Below are 17,682 nucleotides of genomic sequence, written 5' to 3'. Positions count from 1 at the left end.
GTAAGCTAAAGTAGTGAGTCAGGTTAGACCCACTACAAAACCACTGCAAGCAAGAGATTTTCCGTTGATATATCCATGCTCATTATTACATCTCCAAATATCAAGCTTAGGACCTGGCGAATTTATTCTGATTCCACCTATTCGTTTCCGCCCATTCAAGATACAGCACCATCGTCAAATACGTAAGTGGTGTGCAAGCATATTTTCGAGTATTCCCGATAAGGTTTGGTCCCAACTACCAAATCCAGTAACCCCATGGTATCTCCCCACTTTGAAAAAAGAGTATCAATGGGTATCAACGTGGTATCATAAGGTGACGGCATTTTCTCTCACAGTACCACGAGGAGAAGCTTTTCAACTTAGTCAATACAACGATGGATGGACATGGAAAATCACAGAGCGAAACCATGACACTCGATTTGATGAAGATTTCGCAACGCTGCTGTATGTCGAAAGAACTAGCGGGATTGCCTTCCAAGACAACCCAAGTCTGTATTCAACACCATGGGAAGTCCCGCCAAAAACCTTGGCACGAAATCTACGTCAAACTATCCGAAAAATCCGAGCTAAACGCCTTCGGCGAAAACCCAAATTCTCTGTACAAGATATCCTCAATCGAATGAGAGATGCCGCGGAAAAACACCCATGGATAGAAGCTACACAGCGGCAAAGCCCAGCCGTAATTTGGAAACATGATGGTATCTTGACAGACTATCAGCGATGGACGATCTACAGAATTTGCACTAGAACTTTGAACTTCTTTCATGCCGGATGGCCCAGTAATCGACGTTGTTCGTATGAACACCGCACAACATCACTGGAGACTATTGAACACATCCTCTGGGATTGTGCAAGAGCGCAAGGAGTTTGGCTAGCCTGGATTCCATCATGGCTTGGCCACCATCCAACGCATCAGGAGATGACCGAGTTGCGAAGCTTTACAGCAGATAGATCGACCCCATCAACCACTCCAGACTTTTTTGGCAGCTGCGAGAAGCTCAATCTCTGAATGGTCGCACGAGCTTACCGAGGCGATGCAAACTCTGTGGCGTATTTGGACGACAAGCACCCAATGCATGTTATGGAGAATACGTAACAAGGAAATCTTTGAAAATGTCCAGATACATCAGAAAGAAGCCGAAAAGATAGTGTGGAAGGCAGCAGACTTTCAGACAACAGCCGTAATTCTGGCGTGGACATCCAATACGGCAACCTATAATCAAGGATTTAGACTGGCCCAATGCTACAGTGTATTCAAGGGAGTGTCACCTTTGCAGCAAGCGATATTTCTACAAACATGGATCATTCAATATCATATAGTAAAACAGCCGAATGAATATCGCGGGGCCTGGATACTCCTAGGACCCAGCCAAGTGAACAGGATCACAGTCATTGGAATACAAGAACGACATGTTTACTGTTCGACTCAGGAGTGGATAAGAGAAATCCTTCAAGTAGCCCTGCAGAAGCTCCGTCAAATCGCACTCCCCAGCACAGTACATGTCACGATTCAAGGTGCTGCACCGGCGACCCAACGCCCAGATGATCCAAGCATCTTCAACAAGTTCAATTCATATATGTGGGAAACAACCAGAATTCAAGAGGTGTCAGGCCCGGCGAACTTAATCAAACTGTCGCGACGAGGTACAATTACCCCAGGGATGTATGAGTTCAACAGCTTACCTCCAAGGCTTAAGGAAACATTAAGTCGGCGTTGTATTCGAGAATCTAGCCCAAAATGGCCACCGGATAACGCAACAATTAGGCAAAGCCTACAGAAATTTCAGGACTCTATAGTTAATTCCTAACAAAATAGAGGTTCTCTTACCCCCCCCCCCAAATATCAGTCTCAGCGACGCCAGACAATTCGAGACACTCTGCCGATCTTACAAGTTTTGCAAGGGGGCGATCAATTTCTACTTGAACACGTGCGTATTCCCGACGGATACCCAGCAATACCCACAACGGTTGTCGCGAACGGCGTGGAATCTTGCGGCTGGAGACAACAACATCGGATTTTCGGGTACGAACGACAACCACCGCCTGCTCCCGCTTTCAGTGACGCAGCAAGAGCCGAATGAGCCTTCGCTGGTGGGAACCAACGGGAAAATGATCGACAAGATTTTGCAGGTAACCCGGATACGAAGTGATACGTCCCGATCCAGGACGCACGCATATTCCATGGCAGGCCGTTATCCTCTGTTGTAAGGACAAATGTGTGCAGGCTCTGATTGACACGGGCGCACTGCTTGCCGGTGTAGCAAACCACGATGCCGCGGAATTTATTCTGCAACGACCGAGTTTTGAGTTTGCTGGCGTGACGTATTACGATAGCCGCGAAGCATTTAATTGTTGGATGGTTGCAGAGAAGCACCGGCGTGTTATCACGCCGTTGAAAAGTGCATCAATGCAAGGGAGGGAGACGTTTGAGACGTTGTACCAAGAAAAAGTCAATGTAAACAAGATTACGACCGCCATTTAAGACAAAGCTCGACTCAGTTTTGAAGGAATGGACGACGCGCTGGTCGTTCGAATCTGTCGTCGAAAATGCGTGTTCGGACTAGACGACGAGGTATGCGTGACGTCGCGCACTGGTGAGTGTGAGCGCGAACTGCATGTGGAGGAGGAGGCTCAGCAAGAGCAAGAACTTGAAGTAGCAGATGGTGCTCTTGTGAAAGAGAAGCCCAGGGCTACAGCGAAATGCTGTGTGTTGACTCACTCGACGATATCACGAGGGTCGTAAAAGTGTCCGACATGGAGAGCTACGTATGCCAATGGATCTCGCCCAAGAATCTGGCATGTATGTCTTGGAGAAGTACTCAAATTTTCGGCACGGAAAGCTTTTTCGCGACGACTGTGGCTCGATTGGGTATGCAACGTATGAATTAGTGCCTGCGCGTAGTGGATACTATGTTGGTATTCAGCAATGTTGAGGTGTTGTCTGTGACTAACCGTGAAGCGGGTCACATCTTGGAGTTGCTTTGCACTGGTGAGGCCTCCACCACTAGCAACTTCCGTTCTTGATTTTTGCTTTCGCTTGCGATAGTACTGACCGTATTGGAGCGCAATCCAAGTTTCGAGATGTGCGTCTGGTGTTGGGCTCGCGTCTGGGCCAAGATCTCCCGTTGCTATTAACAATAGGCTGTCACCTTACAACGGGGAGACCATGCTGGCAAAGCACCAGCAAGCGGTGGTTACACCTGCTTTCCGTCATTTGCTTCGCCCGTTAGTCCAGCGAGAGACAACACTGAACAACTTCGTGAAGTCACAAGGAAATGGCCACAAGTGGACGCGATCGTTCCTGCACGAGTCCTGCTGTCGCATGAATCTGGAAGAGTGCAGTCATCGAGGTGTGGTTGAATACATTTGTTGACTTGCCGTAGTCACATGCACCTATTGGCAACGCTATAATGCCTAACACGTCAAGAACACTACGATACGGATAGTTCTCGGCTAACTAGCCTTTCCTATGCGCCTTACTTTCGCATCGGGAGGACGTCCGTGTGGTACTTCTTGCGGAAGTACGAGCGCACGGGGCCAAGCACCACGAAGTACTCGAAGAGAATGCTGGTGAAGAGGTTGCCCATGATGATGCCGAAGTACTTGAGACGGAAGCTCGTAGGCATTGCCACATCCGGTAATCCAACGACGTTGTTGCTGCTCGAAATGCGGAACCGGTCCGTGACAATGCTGGGCTCGCCGAGAACCAGGTACAGGTCGAGGGCTCCGACCACAGCGAAGAACGCCAAGAGCAGGTAGTTGCGCCAGATCGGTTGGCGGTAGATGGACCCGAAGCTGAACGTCCACGCCGCCGTGTGCTGCTGGAAGATGATGGAGAAGAAGAGGATCGTCGCCATGTGATTGTCCGAGAGCAGCCACCACTTGGCCACATCGACGTCGTTGGGCGAGAACGGGCAGTACCAGACCTCGTGCGTCAGCATGTGGACCCCGCAGCACAAGTAGATCACGTTGATGGCCTCCTGACCGAAGATCGACACCAGCGTGGTAGGGCCGATGAGGCTGGACGTCGGTCGCGTGTCCTTCAGTTCACCCAAAGGCTTCGACAGAGTGATCACGTACGAGCATCCAACGAGCGTGAAGCCGTCGGCCAGGATCCAGCACCACTGCGACATAATGACCGCGTGGTAGTACTGGAACAGGCGAAGCACCGACTCAATGAGGCCGTACACAATGAGGAACTTCACCGACGCGAAAGAGGTCGCCAAACTGCATCGACCCTCGCGACACAAGTCCACCACCGACTGAATCGTCTTTTCCCTGCTCGTGAACGGCGACACCACCGAAGCCTCCGCGTCACTGAGAGCGACACCGGCGTGCGCGAAACGCAGCGCCCGCAGTCGTTGCCGCCGTCGCCGCACATGCCCGTCACCGCCCCGTCTCCATGTGCAGCTTGACGCACTCCACCTTTCCGTCGGGCGTCATGCGGCTGAAGATGCGGATGTTGAGCAGCAGGCCCTTGATCTCGCCCATGGCCACCAGGTAGTCGAACGCCACTCCCGTGACGGCCAGCTCCACGTCCTCGCTGTGCGCGACCAGGTGCTTGACCCCGGGCAGGTCGTACTCCTCCTCCGAGTCCACGTCGCGCCACACGAGCTTCTTCGCCTCCTTCGTCGACACCATCTCGCCCAGGATCACGCGCGAGCTCGAGGCCACCATGCCGCTCTTGCGCGCAATGTAGCAGCCGCACATGGCGTTGTCGCCCGTGATCATGACGGTGCGGATGTCGCCTCCCTTGAGCTTGGCGATGGCGTCGGCCGTGTCGTCCTTGAGCTCGTTGCGGAACAGGATGAGCCCCAGCAGCGACAGGTTCTCGTCCACGGCCTCACGGTTGTCGGCGAACGCCACCACTTGCTCGTGCGTCCAGTCGCTCGGCAGCTCGCGGAACGACAGACCCAGCACGTAGCACCCGTCCTTGGCGAGGCGGTCGGCCACGCTCTTGTAGTCGCCGGGCACGCTGGCCGCCGAGCTCAGCTGCTGCATGCGCTCGTACGAGCCCTTGCAGAACACGTAGTACTTGCCGCTCTTGCGGTTGCGCACCACCACGCTCATGGACATGCGGTGGTGGTCGAAGTCGTAGCGCTTGACGAACTCCAGCTCGAGTCCGGTCTCCACGTTCGACTTGACGTACGGCTGCTCGCCCTCCTTCTCCACCAGCTCCCAGCCCGTCGCCGTGAACATGCGCACCTCCACCTCGTTGCCCACGAGTCGGTCCTCCAGTGAGCCCACCGAGTGGCACGTCGACAGTGCGTACAGCAGCTCTTCGGACGACGGCGCGTCCTTGACGTCGTTCACGATCGGGGTGAACCGCGTGTCCTTGACGGGCTGCACGCCGAGGAAGTCGAGGCCTTGCTTGGTCAGCGTCCCCGTCTTGTCGAAGCAGAAAATGCGCACCTTGCCGCAGAGCGTGATCCGCTGGACGTTGAGAGAAGACGCCCTGCTTCTCGAGGCGCTGCGAAGCGTTCACTTGGCCAACCGTGATGACAACGGGTAGCAGCGGACTGATCACGCACGAAAGCACGAAAATCGCATAGCAGAAAGCAGCGTAGCGGTTGCTCAGCTTACCGTTGCTCAGCAGGAAGTTGATGACAAGGATGCACGCGATGACAGCGTAGATCAGCAGAAGCGAGATCAGCACCTTGAGGTGTTCGTTATACTTGAAGCGCATCGGGATCGGGAACAGGATCGACTGGATCAGCTGGCCCTTGGTCGTGTGGGCTCCCGTCGTCTGCACGATGGCCAGAATCTCCTCGTTGCGACCCGAGGACAGCACGCGCGTGCCGGCGGACAGCGTGTGCTTCTTGCTGCCCTTCTCGGGGTCGTACACCTCCGTGCTGCGCTCGGGGATCGGGAACTTCTGCACAGGCATCGACTCACCCGTCAGCATCGACTCGTCACACACCGTCGTGCCCTTCACGATGGCCATATCGCACGGCACCACCCAGTTCTCCGACACCTCCACGAGATCACCCGGAGCGATGTCGGGCGAAGACAACTCGCGCCACTCGCCGTCGCGGAACACCGTCACGTCCGTGCGGTAGCGGGTCATTGCACGATGGACGACTGGATCTGTCGCTGAGTGTAGATGTTCACCACGGCAGCACCCAGTACCACGACCGTCATGACGATACCCATGTTCCAGTACGTGAAATAGTACCAGACGTAGTAGCACATGATCTGGTAGATGTAGAACAGTGTGAAGAACTCTTGCGCCATGGACATTTGCAGCGACGGCATCTCGACGTCAACCGAGTTGCTGCCCACCGTGTTGATGCGGTGCTTGGCCTCCGAGTCCGACAGGCCGCTAGACTCCTGCAGCATGTCGTTATACGTGCGGCCGAGTGCCACAGCGCCAGGCACGAAGCGCTGCTCTGTCTCCTCGTACACGTATCGCAAGTGCTGGAACTCCACGATACGCAGTCCGTCTACTTCAACCACCGGGACCGTGGTGCGGTAGCCGCTGATCTTGCCCTTGGACGCAAAGAAGCTTTCGATCTTGGCCACGAAGTCCGACACGCCCGAGCGATCGGCGAGCAGAACCTCGGTGTCGTCACGCTTGAGCATGTACACATACTGACATTTGTCGAGCGGTACACGCAGGCGGAAGAAGTTGTAGATACGATCTTGCAGCGCGACGATGGTCACGAACCAAACGGACGTGATGACCCACACCACAATGAAGACGACAGCGTTATCCTCCGACGCATCGAAAAGCGGTGGGTCGAATCGGCCGTAGTAGTCGGCAATGATGATGATAAGAAGCACGTTCAACGCGAGCGACGCCACCACCACGCACCCGAAAACAAATGTGCCGAGGTACGAGTTGGAGAACCCGGTCTGTAGAATTCCTTCGGCAGCCTCGATCTGCATACGGGTGTCTGAAGCCCGAACGCCCGTGTGACGACCGTGTGGGTTGCCTGCAACAGCCCTCGACGGCGTCTGGGGTGTTGCGATCAGCTTCTTGTTCATCTCGTTCACCGACTGATTCGTCTTTTGCATGTAATTCTTGTAGAACGTCCACCCTCCGAGTGCGATGAAGAACGCCAGATACAGCAAGTAGATGATGACCAGTGGGGTCTCTGTGTACTTTGTGAATCGGGGTGTCGTGGAGGTGGAACTCGAGGTACAGGCATTTTAACTCCGCATCGACCGTGCCATCTCGCAGCATGAGGCTGTAGCAGTTGGCACCCACGGGAAACGAGGCGTTGTTGTTGCGCACATTGGCGGCGTACGTCCAGAACACGGTGCTGTCCTGCGAGTCCGCAGCCAGCGACGAGTTCGAGTCGGCGCACTGCAACTGCTCCGTTAGCTCTCCCGTCTGCGTGTTGGCCACAGCTTGCACCCGACACACCGTGCTGGGCTCGTCGTAGTAGAACTCTTGCGTGTTCGGGTGGTACATGGTGTACGGGTAGTTGACTTGGCGCTGCTTGTTCCAGCCGTCCACGTAGTAGGACTCGTAGCCGCCGCCTGACGGCCGGTTGTACCTGGTGTAGAGCACCTTGGTGGTCTCCGAGTACTCGCAGCAGTAGTATTGCGGGCTGTGTCGGACCGGGCAGGCGGCGAAGTTCATTTGGTTGGCGGCACGGACTTGCATGGGTGCCAGCGTGGCAAGTGCCAGCGTTGGTAGGAGCGCGGGACTCCAACTTGGCATCTTCGGGGGCAATCGGCTGGGTGGTCCGGCGAAGATACTGCTGGAGGGAGGTGGTTGGTTGTGGAGCGGCCGATGCGAAATCCCGAATGACTGAGGCGGGTCCGGTGTAGCTGCGCTGAGGCAGCACTGCCAACGAGGCACATGAAGTGCGTCACCAAGTCGCTTAGCTCTGCAAATCCCCGTGGGCTCCTCGTCGAGCTGCGGTTCGGGCAGCCCGGTCACGTTCGCGCATCCAAACAACAACGACAACCAGAAAAAACGCTCAACGAGTCGTAACGGTTGGCTCGCACCCGCGAGCGACGCTGGTGGACTGGTGGCGACGGTCTGATGAGTTGGCGCAGTTTGCAGGAGACGAGGTTTCGTGGATCGCGATTGCATCGCAGTCGACCTTCGCCCTTTCACCAGAAAACACTTTCGTGCTAGACGAAAGCCACAGACACGCATACCTCTCCGAGACTCGAGTGATTGGCGAGCGAGGTGAGTACTAGTTCATTATAGTGTGAAGGCGCACTGCTGGGAGACCGGCCAAGCGCAGCGATCGCCCTGCGGATGGCGGCTGCGGTGCTGTTGCCTTGCAATCTTCTTTCGAGCGGATACCAGTACTCAATTCAAAACGCATTATTTTCTAATTTTCCAGTTGTTGAATTTAGTTCGCCAAAAGTTGGTATTCTGATTATTTTCCCCAAGTTCGCGTTTCTAGAGTGGCGCACACAGTACCAACTTCTGTCTAAAACATGTCGCAATACGGCTCGTTTATGTGCTTGATTGTTCCTCGCATTGATTCGTCGGAGCAGTCGATCGGGGTGCATCTCAGGCCAGGTTTGCACGCGCAACCTCTTTGCCAGTCTCGACAGTGCTGAAGCCCTTGCTCCTTCCATTCCGCCTAACCGATGAGGCCCTAATGGCCTCATCACGCGAATCGCAGCGAGCAGGCCGCAGCCTGATGGCCTCGTGCAATCGCATGCGACCGAGGCATCGCAGATGCACCTCGCCGGGCAAAGATGCTGTGTGCGAGAGTGACACGGTTCATGCACAGCTGGAGGTCACAATTCACGTCGCGCCCATTAACCTCCGCTTCCTGCGCGCGGAGGCTCATGCGCCGCCGCATCTATACCAGCCCATGCTCGGCGCTCGCCTTCCGCAGCTGCTGTCCCATCCACGGCGCGGGTCATCGTGGGATGGGGCTGCAGCGACCCGCGGGGGCGTTCGCCAAAGCGCCGAGCTGAAGCGAGCTGACCCAAGCCGCGCTCGAGCCCTCCGCGACGGCAGAGAGCTATGTCGGTGGAGTGGCGGCGTCGGGCGGACCGAACACTCGCTCGCGTGTTCAGGAATGGATCCAGCGACGGGGAACACGCCGTTTCTCGCCTGAACACGCCGTTTAGTCTGATTGGCTGAAATTCGTTTGGCGTTGAAGTGCGACCGCAGTGTCGGGTGTCGGGTACATGTAGATTGCTCATTGCGGCGTTGCTTGAAGTCACACGACCACATCATGCGTACACGTGAAGCTTGAGTTTGGACGATATGCTCGATGCACATGTACTGGTACTGAATGCGATACGATACGGGTGGCCACCGCGCGCAGGTTCAACCGCTGTGCAGGAAGCGAGGGATCCACAACAATCCTCGACCTTCAGGGGTGCAATAGAGCCAGAAAAGAAACGACGTCTCTTGCATGGCGCGCGCCTTGCAGGACAAGTCTGGTCAGCGCCATGGCGAGGTGGCTACGGGCGCGCTGCGAGCACTCGCCTCCATGCAGCAGCGAATGCCGGACGCGACCTAGTCCAACGCAGCAAGCTGGTCCAATGCTGAGCGTCTGTGGCTTTCAAGGTGGCGACTACCTAGAAAGCAGCTTGTTTCTTAGTGTAGGGCGTGGCGAGCGCGATTCACCACCGCACCACCGGCGTCACATCCGCGAGATAGTTTTCCGATCTTCGTGTGCTCGCATTGAAATTTTACGTTGCACAAGCTAATTTTTGCAGAAACAATTTTGGACAAAGCGCCAGGCGACAATCTGCACATGTAGATTTTGCTGCCGCACGGTGCTTCCACCTGTTGGTTTCGACTTAATCACCAACTACATTACATGTACTTCTGATCGCCACGGTACAAGTCCATCTTCCTCGCTGTGACAGCTTCAGCCTTACATCGTTCCGCTGTGGCTAAGCCTGGCTTGTCGAGACAAGCCAGACGATTAATTCTAGTGACAACCGTGTTCAGTTGCACCGATCCGGATATCCCATACATTTTAGTATCTGCAGACTTCAACGTCGCCGAAGTCTGTTTGCTGCTATTGCATGCATTACATGTGTAGCGCGTACCGCACTTCATTTCCAGTGTTATTTTCCAGACCCGAAGGCAACGATCGGTTGTATTTATCGTGCCCGGATGGTATCCATTCTGTTAGTGCATTAGACGTACCCAGCCGAGACTCGGGAAGCTGTAGCGCTACAACCGGGTCGGAGATACCAGAACCTGAGGTTGGGACAATGACATGTCCCGTGACCTGCCTGCAGCGGGTGCCGCCACCATGGTGAGTGATCTCTGCTACTGTAGTGTACCATGTCATAGCCGGACCCTGAGAAGTAAGGCAAACCCACCTGGATGCACCTGAAATGCCGGCTGCGGTGGGACTTTGTGGGTTTGCGCGGGCAAGTTCGATGGTGCGGCTAGCCCGATACCAGCTGGACGCTCGCTTTCTCGATTGTGTTGAGGCATGTACATGTTGGAACACGCTCTGCACAACTCGGCCGATTTGTCGGTGTCCGTAGAGGCCGACGCTGGCAAAAAGTTTTGACACTTCCCGTACAGGTTTTGCCGCATTTTTTAAATGATCCTCATGGGAACTTGAATAGCTCTCGCTAAGCTCCGCGATGCTACAGCCATCGGCACCTCCAGGGAAATAACGCTGCTTACTGCGAGCCTATTGATCAAAGCGATCCCTTGAAACAGCAGATCTTCTGCCCCATCCATGGTGCACTGCATAAAAAGCTTGGATCAGTGAGCATGTACTGGGGCGAAGCGATGATGGCTCCGACAACTCGAGTTCCCACTACGAAGTGTCCGCCGAGATGCCGGCATCCGTCTTCTCGCTGCTGCAATGAAGCTATCACGCAGTGTTTAGCTATTCAAACTTGCAGCGCCGGAGTGCAGTCGCTCAACTCGGAAGCTAATCGTGTCTTGCGTTATTCATCGCAGAGCCCTTATTCACGACAACGAAGTCAAGCAGCGAAACCCTGGCTTGTCTTTTCTGATTAACAAGAGGCGTGTTCAGAGACGGTGGTGCCGCGCGACAGCTGGGTTAGGTTGTAGTCCCGATGAGTTCGCCCATGAGCTCGCCGCAGCCGAAGCCGCAGGAGGCGCAACCATCTCGCTGTCGCCTCAGATAAAAGCCGATTCATTCAGCAATTCGCACCGGCGCGCTCACATCAAACCTTCCTCCTGTCACTCACACCTCAAGTGGCTGACCGCATCTGACCAACCCGATCCCCATCAAACATGCCTCGCTGGGGTTCCGCGCTCCTGCCAACGCTGGCTCTAGCCACGCTGGCACCCACGCAAGTGCGCGCTGCTGCCGCCAACCAAATGGACTTCGCCGCCTGCCCGGTCCGACACAGCCCGCAATACTACTGCTGCGAGTACTCGGAGACCACCAAGGTGCTCTACACCAGGTACAACCAGCCGTCAGGCGGCGGCTACGAGTCCTACTACGTGGACGGCTGGAACAAGCAGCGCCAAGTCAACTACCCGTACACCATGTACCACCCGAACACGCAAGAGTTCTACTACGACGAGCCCAGCACGGTGTGTCGGGTGCAAGCTGTGGCCAACACGCAGACGGGAGAGCTAACGGAGCAGTTGCAGTGCGCCGACTCGAACTCGTCGCTGGCTGCGGACTCGCAGGACAGCACCGTGTTCTGGACGTACGCCGCCAATGTGCGCAACAACAACGCCTCGTTTCCCGTGGGTGCCAACTGCTACAGCCTCATGTTGCGAGATGGCACCGTCGACACAAACCTGAAGGACACCTGCACGTCCACATCTACGACGTCAACTCCTCGGTTCACCACCTTCACGGAGACTCCGTTGGTGATCATCTACCTGCTGTACTTGGCGTTCTTTATCATTCTTGGAAGCTGGACGGCCTTCAAGAGCCTCAAGCAGAATGCCAACCAGTCGGTGAACGAGATGAACAAGAAGCTGATCGCGACACCTCAGACGCCGTCGAGAGCTGTCGCGGGCAATGCACACGGTCGCCACACCAGTGTACGCGCCTCGGATACTCGCATGCAGATCGAGGCTGCCGAAGGAATTCTACAGACCGGCTTCTCCGACTCGCGCTTGGGCTCCTTCGTGTTTGGTTGCGTCGTTGTGGCATCTCTCGGGCTGAACGTGCTCCTTATCATCGTCATCGCCGACTACTACGGCAACTTCGATCCCCCGCTCTTCGACGTTACCGAAGACAACGCCCTCGTATTCATCATCGTCTGGGTCATCACTGCCATTTGGTTTGTGGTCATCTTTTCGATGCAAGACCGAATCTTCAACTTCTTCCGCCTCCGCGTGCCGCTCGACGGGTGCCAGTACGTCTACATGCTCAAGCGTGACGACACCGAGGTTCTGCTCGCCGATCGCTCGGGCGTGTCGGACTTCGTGGCCAAGATCGAAAGCTTCTTTGCGTCCAAGGGCAAGATCAGCGGCTACCGCACCACGGTCCCGGTGGTTGAAGTAGACGGACTGCGTATCGTGGAGTTCCAGCACTTGCGATACGTGTACGAGGAGACAGAGCAGCGCTTCGTGCCTGGCGCTGTGGCACTCGGCCGCACGTATAACGACATGCTGCAGGAGTCTAGCGGCCTGTCGGACTCGGAGGCCAAGCACCGCATCAACACGGTGGGCAGCAACTCGGTTGACGTCGAGATGCCGTCGCTGCCGATGTCCATGGCGCAAGAGTTCTTCACACTGTTCTACATCTACCAGATCATGTGCTACTACGTCTGGTACTATTTCACGTACTGGAACATGGGTATCGTCATGACGGTCGTGGTACTGGGTGCTGCCGTGGTGAACATCTACACTCAGCGACAGATCCAGTCGTCCATCGTGCAAATGACCCGCTACCGCACGGACGTGACGGTGTTCCGCGACGGCGAGTGGCGCGAGTTGTCTTCGCCCGACATCGCTCCGGGTGATCTCGTGGAGGTGTCGGAGAACTGGGTGGTGCCGTGCGATATGGCCATCGTGAAGGGCACGACGGTGTGTGACGAGTCGATGCTGACGGGTGAGTCGATGCCTGTGCAGAAGTTCCCGATCCCCGAGCGCAGCACGGAGGTGTACGACCCCGAGAAGGGCAGCAAGAAGCACACGCTGTCCGCCGGCACGCGCGTGCTGTCCTCGGGTCGCAACGAGGAGATTCTGGCCATCGTGCAGACGACGGGAGCCCACACGACCAAGGGCCAGCTGATCCAGTCGATCCTGTTCCCGATCCCGATGCGCTTCAAGTATAACGAACACCTCAAGGTGCTGATCTCGCTTCTGCTGATCTACGCTGTCATCGCGTGCATCCTTGTCATCAACTTCCTGCTGAGCAACGGTAAGCTGAGCAACCGCTACGCTGCTTTCTGCTATGCGATTTTCGTGCTTTCGTGCGTGATCAGTCCGCTGCTACCCGTTGTCATCACGGTTGGCCAAGTGAACGCTTCGCAGCGCCTCGAGAAGCAGGGCGTCTTCTCTCAACGTCCAGCGGATCACGCTCTGCGGCAAGGTGCGCATTTTCTGCTTCGACAAGACGGGGACGCTGACCAAGCAAGGCCTCGACTTCCTCGGCGTGCAGCCCGTCAAGGACACGCGGTTCACCCCGATCGTGAACGACGTCAAGGACGCGCCGTCGTCCGAAGAGCTGCTGTACGCACTGTCGACGTGCCACTCGGTGGGCTCACTGGAGGACCGACTCGTGGGCAACGAGGTGGAGGTGCGCATGTTCACGGCGACGGGCTGGGAGCTGGTGGAGAAGGAGGGCGAGCAGCCGTACGTCAAGTCGAACGTGGAGACCGGACTCGAGCTGGAGTTCGTCAAGCGCTACGACTTCGACCACCACCGCATGTCCATGAGCGTGGTGGTGCGCAACCGCAAGAGCGGCAAGTACTACGTGTTCTGCAAGGGCTCGTACGAGCGCATGCAGCAGCTGAGCTCGGCGGCCAGCGTGCCCGGCGACTACAAGAGCGTGGCCGACCGCCTCGCCAAGGACGGGTGCTACGTGCTGGGTCTGTCGTTCCGCGAGCTGCCGAGCGACTGGACGCACGAGCAAGTGGTGGCGTTCGCCGACAACCGTGAGGCCGTGGACGAGAACCTGTCGCTGCTGGGGCTCATCCTGTTCCGCAACGAGCTCAAGGACGACACGGCCGACGCCATCGCCAAGCTCAAGGGAGGCGACATCCGCACCGTCATGATCACGGGCGACAACGCCATGTGCGGCTGCTACATTGCGCGCAAGAGCGGCATGGTGGCCTCGAGCTCGCGCGTGATCCTGGGCGAGATGGTGTCGACGAAGGAGGCGAAGAAGCTCGTGTGGCGCGACGTGGACTCGGAGGAGGAGTACGACCTGCCCGGGGTCAAGCACCTGGTCGCGCACGGCGAGGACGTGGAGCTGGCCGTCACGGGAGTGGCGTTCGACTACCTGGTGGCCATGGGCGAGATCAAGGGCCTGCTGCTCAACATCCGCATCTTCAGCCGCATGACGCCCGACGGAAAGGTGGAGTGCGTCAAGCTGCACATGGAGACGGGGGGCGGTGACGGGCATGTGCGGCGACGGCGGCAACGACTGCGGGGCGCTGCGTTTCGCGCACGCCGGTGTCGCTCTCAGTGACGCGGAGGCTTCGGTGGTGTCGCCGTTCACGAGCAGGGAAAAGACGATTCAGTCGGTGGTGGACTTGTGTCGCGAGGGTCGATGCAGTTTGGCGACCTCTTTCGCGTCGGTGAAGTTTCTCGTCATGTACGGCCTCATCGGTTCCGTGCTGCGGATGTTCATGTACTACCACGCGATCAACCTGTCGCAGTGGTGCTGGATCTTGGTTGAGGGCTTCATGCTGGTGGGCTGCTCCTATGTGATCACTCTGTCGAAGCCTTTGGGTGAACTGAAGGACATGCGACCGACGTCCAGCCTGATTGGCCCCACGACGCTTATCTCCGTCCTAGGACAGGAGGCCATCAACGTCATTTATCTGGCTTGCAGTATCCACATGCTCTCAAGTGAAGTCTGGTACTGCCCGTTCTCCCCCGACAACGTGGATGTGGCCAAATGGTGGCTGATGTCTGACAACCATTTAGCTACGGTGCTCTTCTTCGCTGTTATCTTCCAGCAGCACATTGCCGCTTGGGTCTTCAGCTTCGGCTCGCAGTACCGCCAACCGATTTGGAAGAACTACCTGCTCCTGGCTTTCATTGCTGCAGTCACGGCGCTAGATCTCTACCTGCTGCTTGGTGAGCCCAGTATTGTCACGGACCGGTTCCGCATCTCGAGCAGCACGAACGTTGTGGGACTCCCCGACATTCCGATGCCCACGAGCTTCCGCCTCAAGTACCTTGGTATGATTCTGGGCAACGTTTTCACCTGCATCCTGTTCGAGTACGTCGTGGTTCTCGGCCCGGTGCGCTCGTACTTCCGCAACAAGTACCACACGGACTTGATCCCGATGAAGAAGTAAGGCTACACCGGGTGGGGTTACTTGTGCTGGATTGTGTCGCAGCAAGAGGCAGCGCAGTTGGTAAAAAAAATTGAATCCTATTTTATACGATCTGTAGGCACCATACTAGAGTATGTGTTTGTTGTGTGCATTGAAGCTTGGTTGAAGTCCACACGCGCGTACTTCGTGTTTCACTCACAATGGTACCAAACCAACCGATAGCGTCGCAAAACACGAGTTTGCGATTAGAGTACGGGCTTCAGCGTCTGGATGACCATGTTACACGGTACCACAGGCGCGGCTTACCGTTCGAATCCTCGCTAAATAGAGGCTCTTTGTTAAACAAAAAAAATTACGTAAGAGAACTTACGTAAAAGAAAAAATCTTAACGAGAGCCTCTCTCTTTGTTGAATTATGCTTTTTTTAAGGAAGAATGCTCTTCTTTGAAATGTCATGCTTCATGCAATGTCGTTGCGCGGCTTGTCCAGGCTAACATGAACGAGGCGTGAGGATAGCTTGGTCCGCCTGATCATGTGTGTGCACTACCCGGGCGGTGCGAGCTTCCACTCGATTCCGAGTTACTGGTGCAGACACAAAGCGGCACGATGGAAGCGCTTGCAAGCGACAATTCCAGCTCGTGTTGCCGCTGACACGTCACTGTTGGCTCGTTCGTGGACATGGGCGTGCTCGACGATGCTGCAAGCGTCGCACCGCTGCGGACGCTACCTCGCCGGGCCTGTGCTCCTCCCCCGCTTGCCGCTGTTGCCTCGCCTGCGGAGGCTGCTCGCGCGGCGGTGAGCAGTCGAAGTTTGCAAGTGCATGGGCCAAATCTGCTACCCAGAAACGAAATTCACTACGCACAAACTTGTATATGGGCGAAAGTATACAAAACAGTTTCTTCCGGATCCAGAAAGATCTATGGCGCGATCTTGTGTCCGCCTGTTTGGCAGACTGGGTATGCGTTCTTGCAGGATGGGTTGTTTCCGGCCTAATTTCGGATTTCTGATTTTCTGGAATTATATTTCGAGTTTCGAAACCGAGCCATTTGCTAATTTTTAATTTCTGGCGCCGGTTCGGGTCTTGACTACTATCAAATTCCGAAACCGAGCCATTTGCCCTTACGCTAGTTTCGGTGCTAATTTCGGACAATTCGATTCGACGAGGTATCGATTCTTGAATTTTCTAAAATCGTTTTAGATTCCTAAATTTAAATTGGTGGCAAAATATGTACAGACCTAGTTTAGGACGCCTAAACTCGTTGTGCGGCCCACAATTGAAAGGCAAGGCCTCTCCGCGCCACCCGCCGCCATGGTCTTCGCGTCTCTGACTCGCTGCGCGCGCCCCGCGCCGCTGCGCCTGGCCCGCCGCCTGAGCACGTACAAGCCGGACATCGAGGCCGTGAAGAAGCTGCGCGCCGAGTCGCAGGCGCCGCTCAAGGACGTGCGCGCCGCGCTGGTGGCCACGGGCGGCGACTTCCCGGCCGCCTTCGAGTGGCTGCGCAAGAAGGGCATCGCGTCGGCCAGCAAGAAGGCCGGCCGCCACACGGCCGAGGGCCTCGTGGGCGTGCAGGTGGCCGACGGCGGCCTGGCCGCGGCCATGGTGGAGGTCAACAGTGAGACGGACTTCGTGGCCATGAACGACAAGTTCCAGGCGCTCGTCAGCAGCGTGGCTGGCGCGCTGGCCCAGCCCGCGGCCGCCGCCGAGCTGGTCACGCAGCTGCCCACGGACAAGCTGGCCCTCGTGCAGGTGGAGGGCGCCGCCGTGGCCGACAAGGTGCCCGAGCTGGTGGGCGTCGTGGGCGAGAACGTCGTGGCCAACCGCGCCGTGCAGTTCCAGCTCGAGGAGGGCACCATCTGCAGCTACCTGCACAACGTGGCCGCCCCCGGCCTGGGCCGCGCCGGCGCGCTCGTGGCGCTGCAGTTCCCGTCCAAGTCGGCCTCGGCCGAGCAGGTGGCCGGCGTCAGGGAGCTCGGCCACCGTCTGGCCATGCACATCGTGGCCGCCAAGCCGCGCTTCCTGTCGCGCGAGACCGTGCCCGAGGCGCTGGTCGAGAAGGAGCGCGCGTTCCTGGCCGACCAGGTCAAGGACTCGGGCAAGCCCGCGCACATCGTGGCCAAGATGACGGAGGGCCGCCTCAACAAGTTCTTCGGCGAGTTCACGCTGCTGGAGCAGGACCACTTCATTGAGGAGGGCAACCCCAAGGTCGGCGCCTTCGTGGCCGAGCAGGCCAAGAAGCTGGGCGTGGACGTGACTGTGGCCGCCTACGAGCGCTTCGAGGTCGGCGAGGGCAAGGAGGAGGAGGCCTAACTGGAGTGCCTGCATGATTTAGACGAG

The 17,682-nt window shown here is 56.8% G+C and overlaps 3 protein-coding genes across 3 annotated transcripts; 2 read left to right on the top strand and 1 right to left on the bottom strand.

Annotated features, from left to right (window-relative positions):
• Positions 1-3,476: 3,476 nt before the first annotated feature.
• Positions 3,477-7,612, bottom strand: IUM83_11773 (P-type ATPase (P-ATPase) Superfamily; the record flags this gene model as incomplete). The annotated part of the gene is made up of 5 exons (XM_067936353.1): positions 3,477-4,317; positions 4,391-5,433; positions 5,495-6,093; positions 6,150-7,008; positions 7,106-7,612. The coding sequence occupies 5 exons, from the start codon at positions 7,610-7,612 to the stop codon at positions 3,477-3,479; spliced, it is 3,849 nt and encodes a 1,282-aa protein (XP_067798685.1).
• Positions 7,613-11,251: 3,639 nt separating this feature from the next.
• IUM83_11772 (P-type ATPase (P-ATPase) Superfamily) lies at positions 11,252-15,369 on the top strand (the record flags this gene model as incomplete). Its single annotated transcript, XM_067936352.1, has 3 exons — positions 11,252-13,348; positions 13,410-14,422; positions 14,529-15,369. 3 exons carry the CDS (start codon positions 11,252-11,254, stop codon positions 15,367-15,369), a joined length of 3,951 nt encoding a protein of 1,316 aa, XP_067798684.1.
• A 1,287-nt stretch (positions 15,370-16,656) lies between these two features.
• On the top strand, positions 16,657-17,655 carry IUM83_11771 (translation elongation factor Ts; the record flags this gene model as incomplete). The annotated part of the gene is made up of 1 exon (XM_067936351.1): positions 16,657-17,655. One exon carries the CDS (start codon positions 16,657-16,659, stop codon positions 17,653-17,655), a length of 999 nt encoding a protein of 332 aa, XP_067798687.1.
• Between the last annotated feature and the right edge of the window lie 27 nt (positions 17,656-17,682).

This window comes from Phytophthora cinnamomi (genome assembly GCF_018691715.1).
Source record: "Phytophthora cinnamomi strain GKB4 chromosome Unknown Contig8, whole genome shotgun sequence".
Lineage (NCBI taxonomy): Eukaryota > Oomycota > Peronosporomycetes > Peronosporales > Peronosporaceae > Phytophthora > Phytophthora cinnamomi.
Note: the sequence above shows the minus strand (reverse complement) of the source record. Positions and strands in the feature narration are given on the sequence as shown.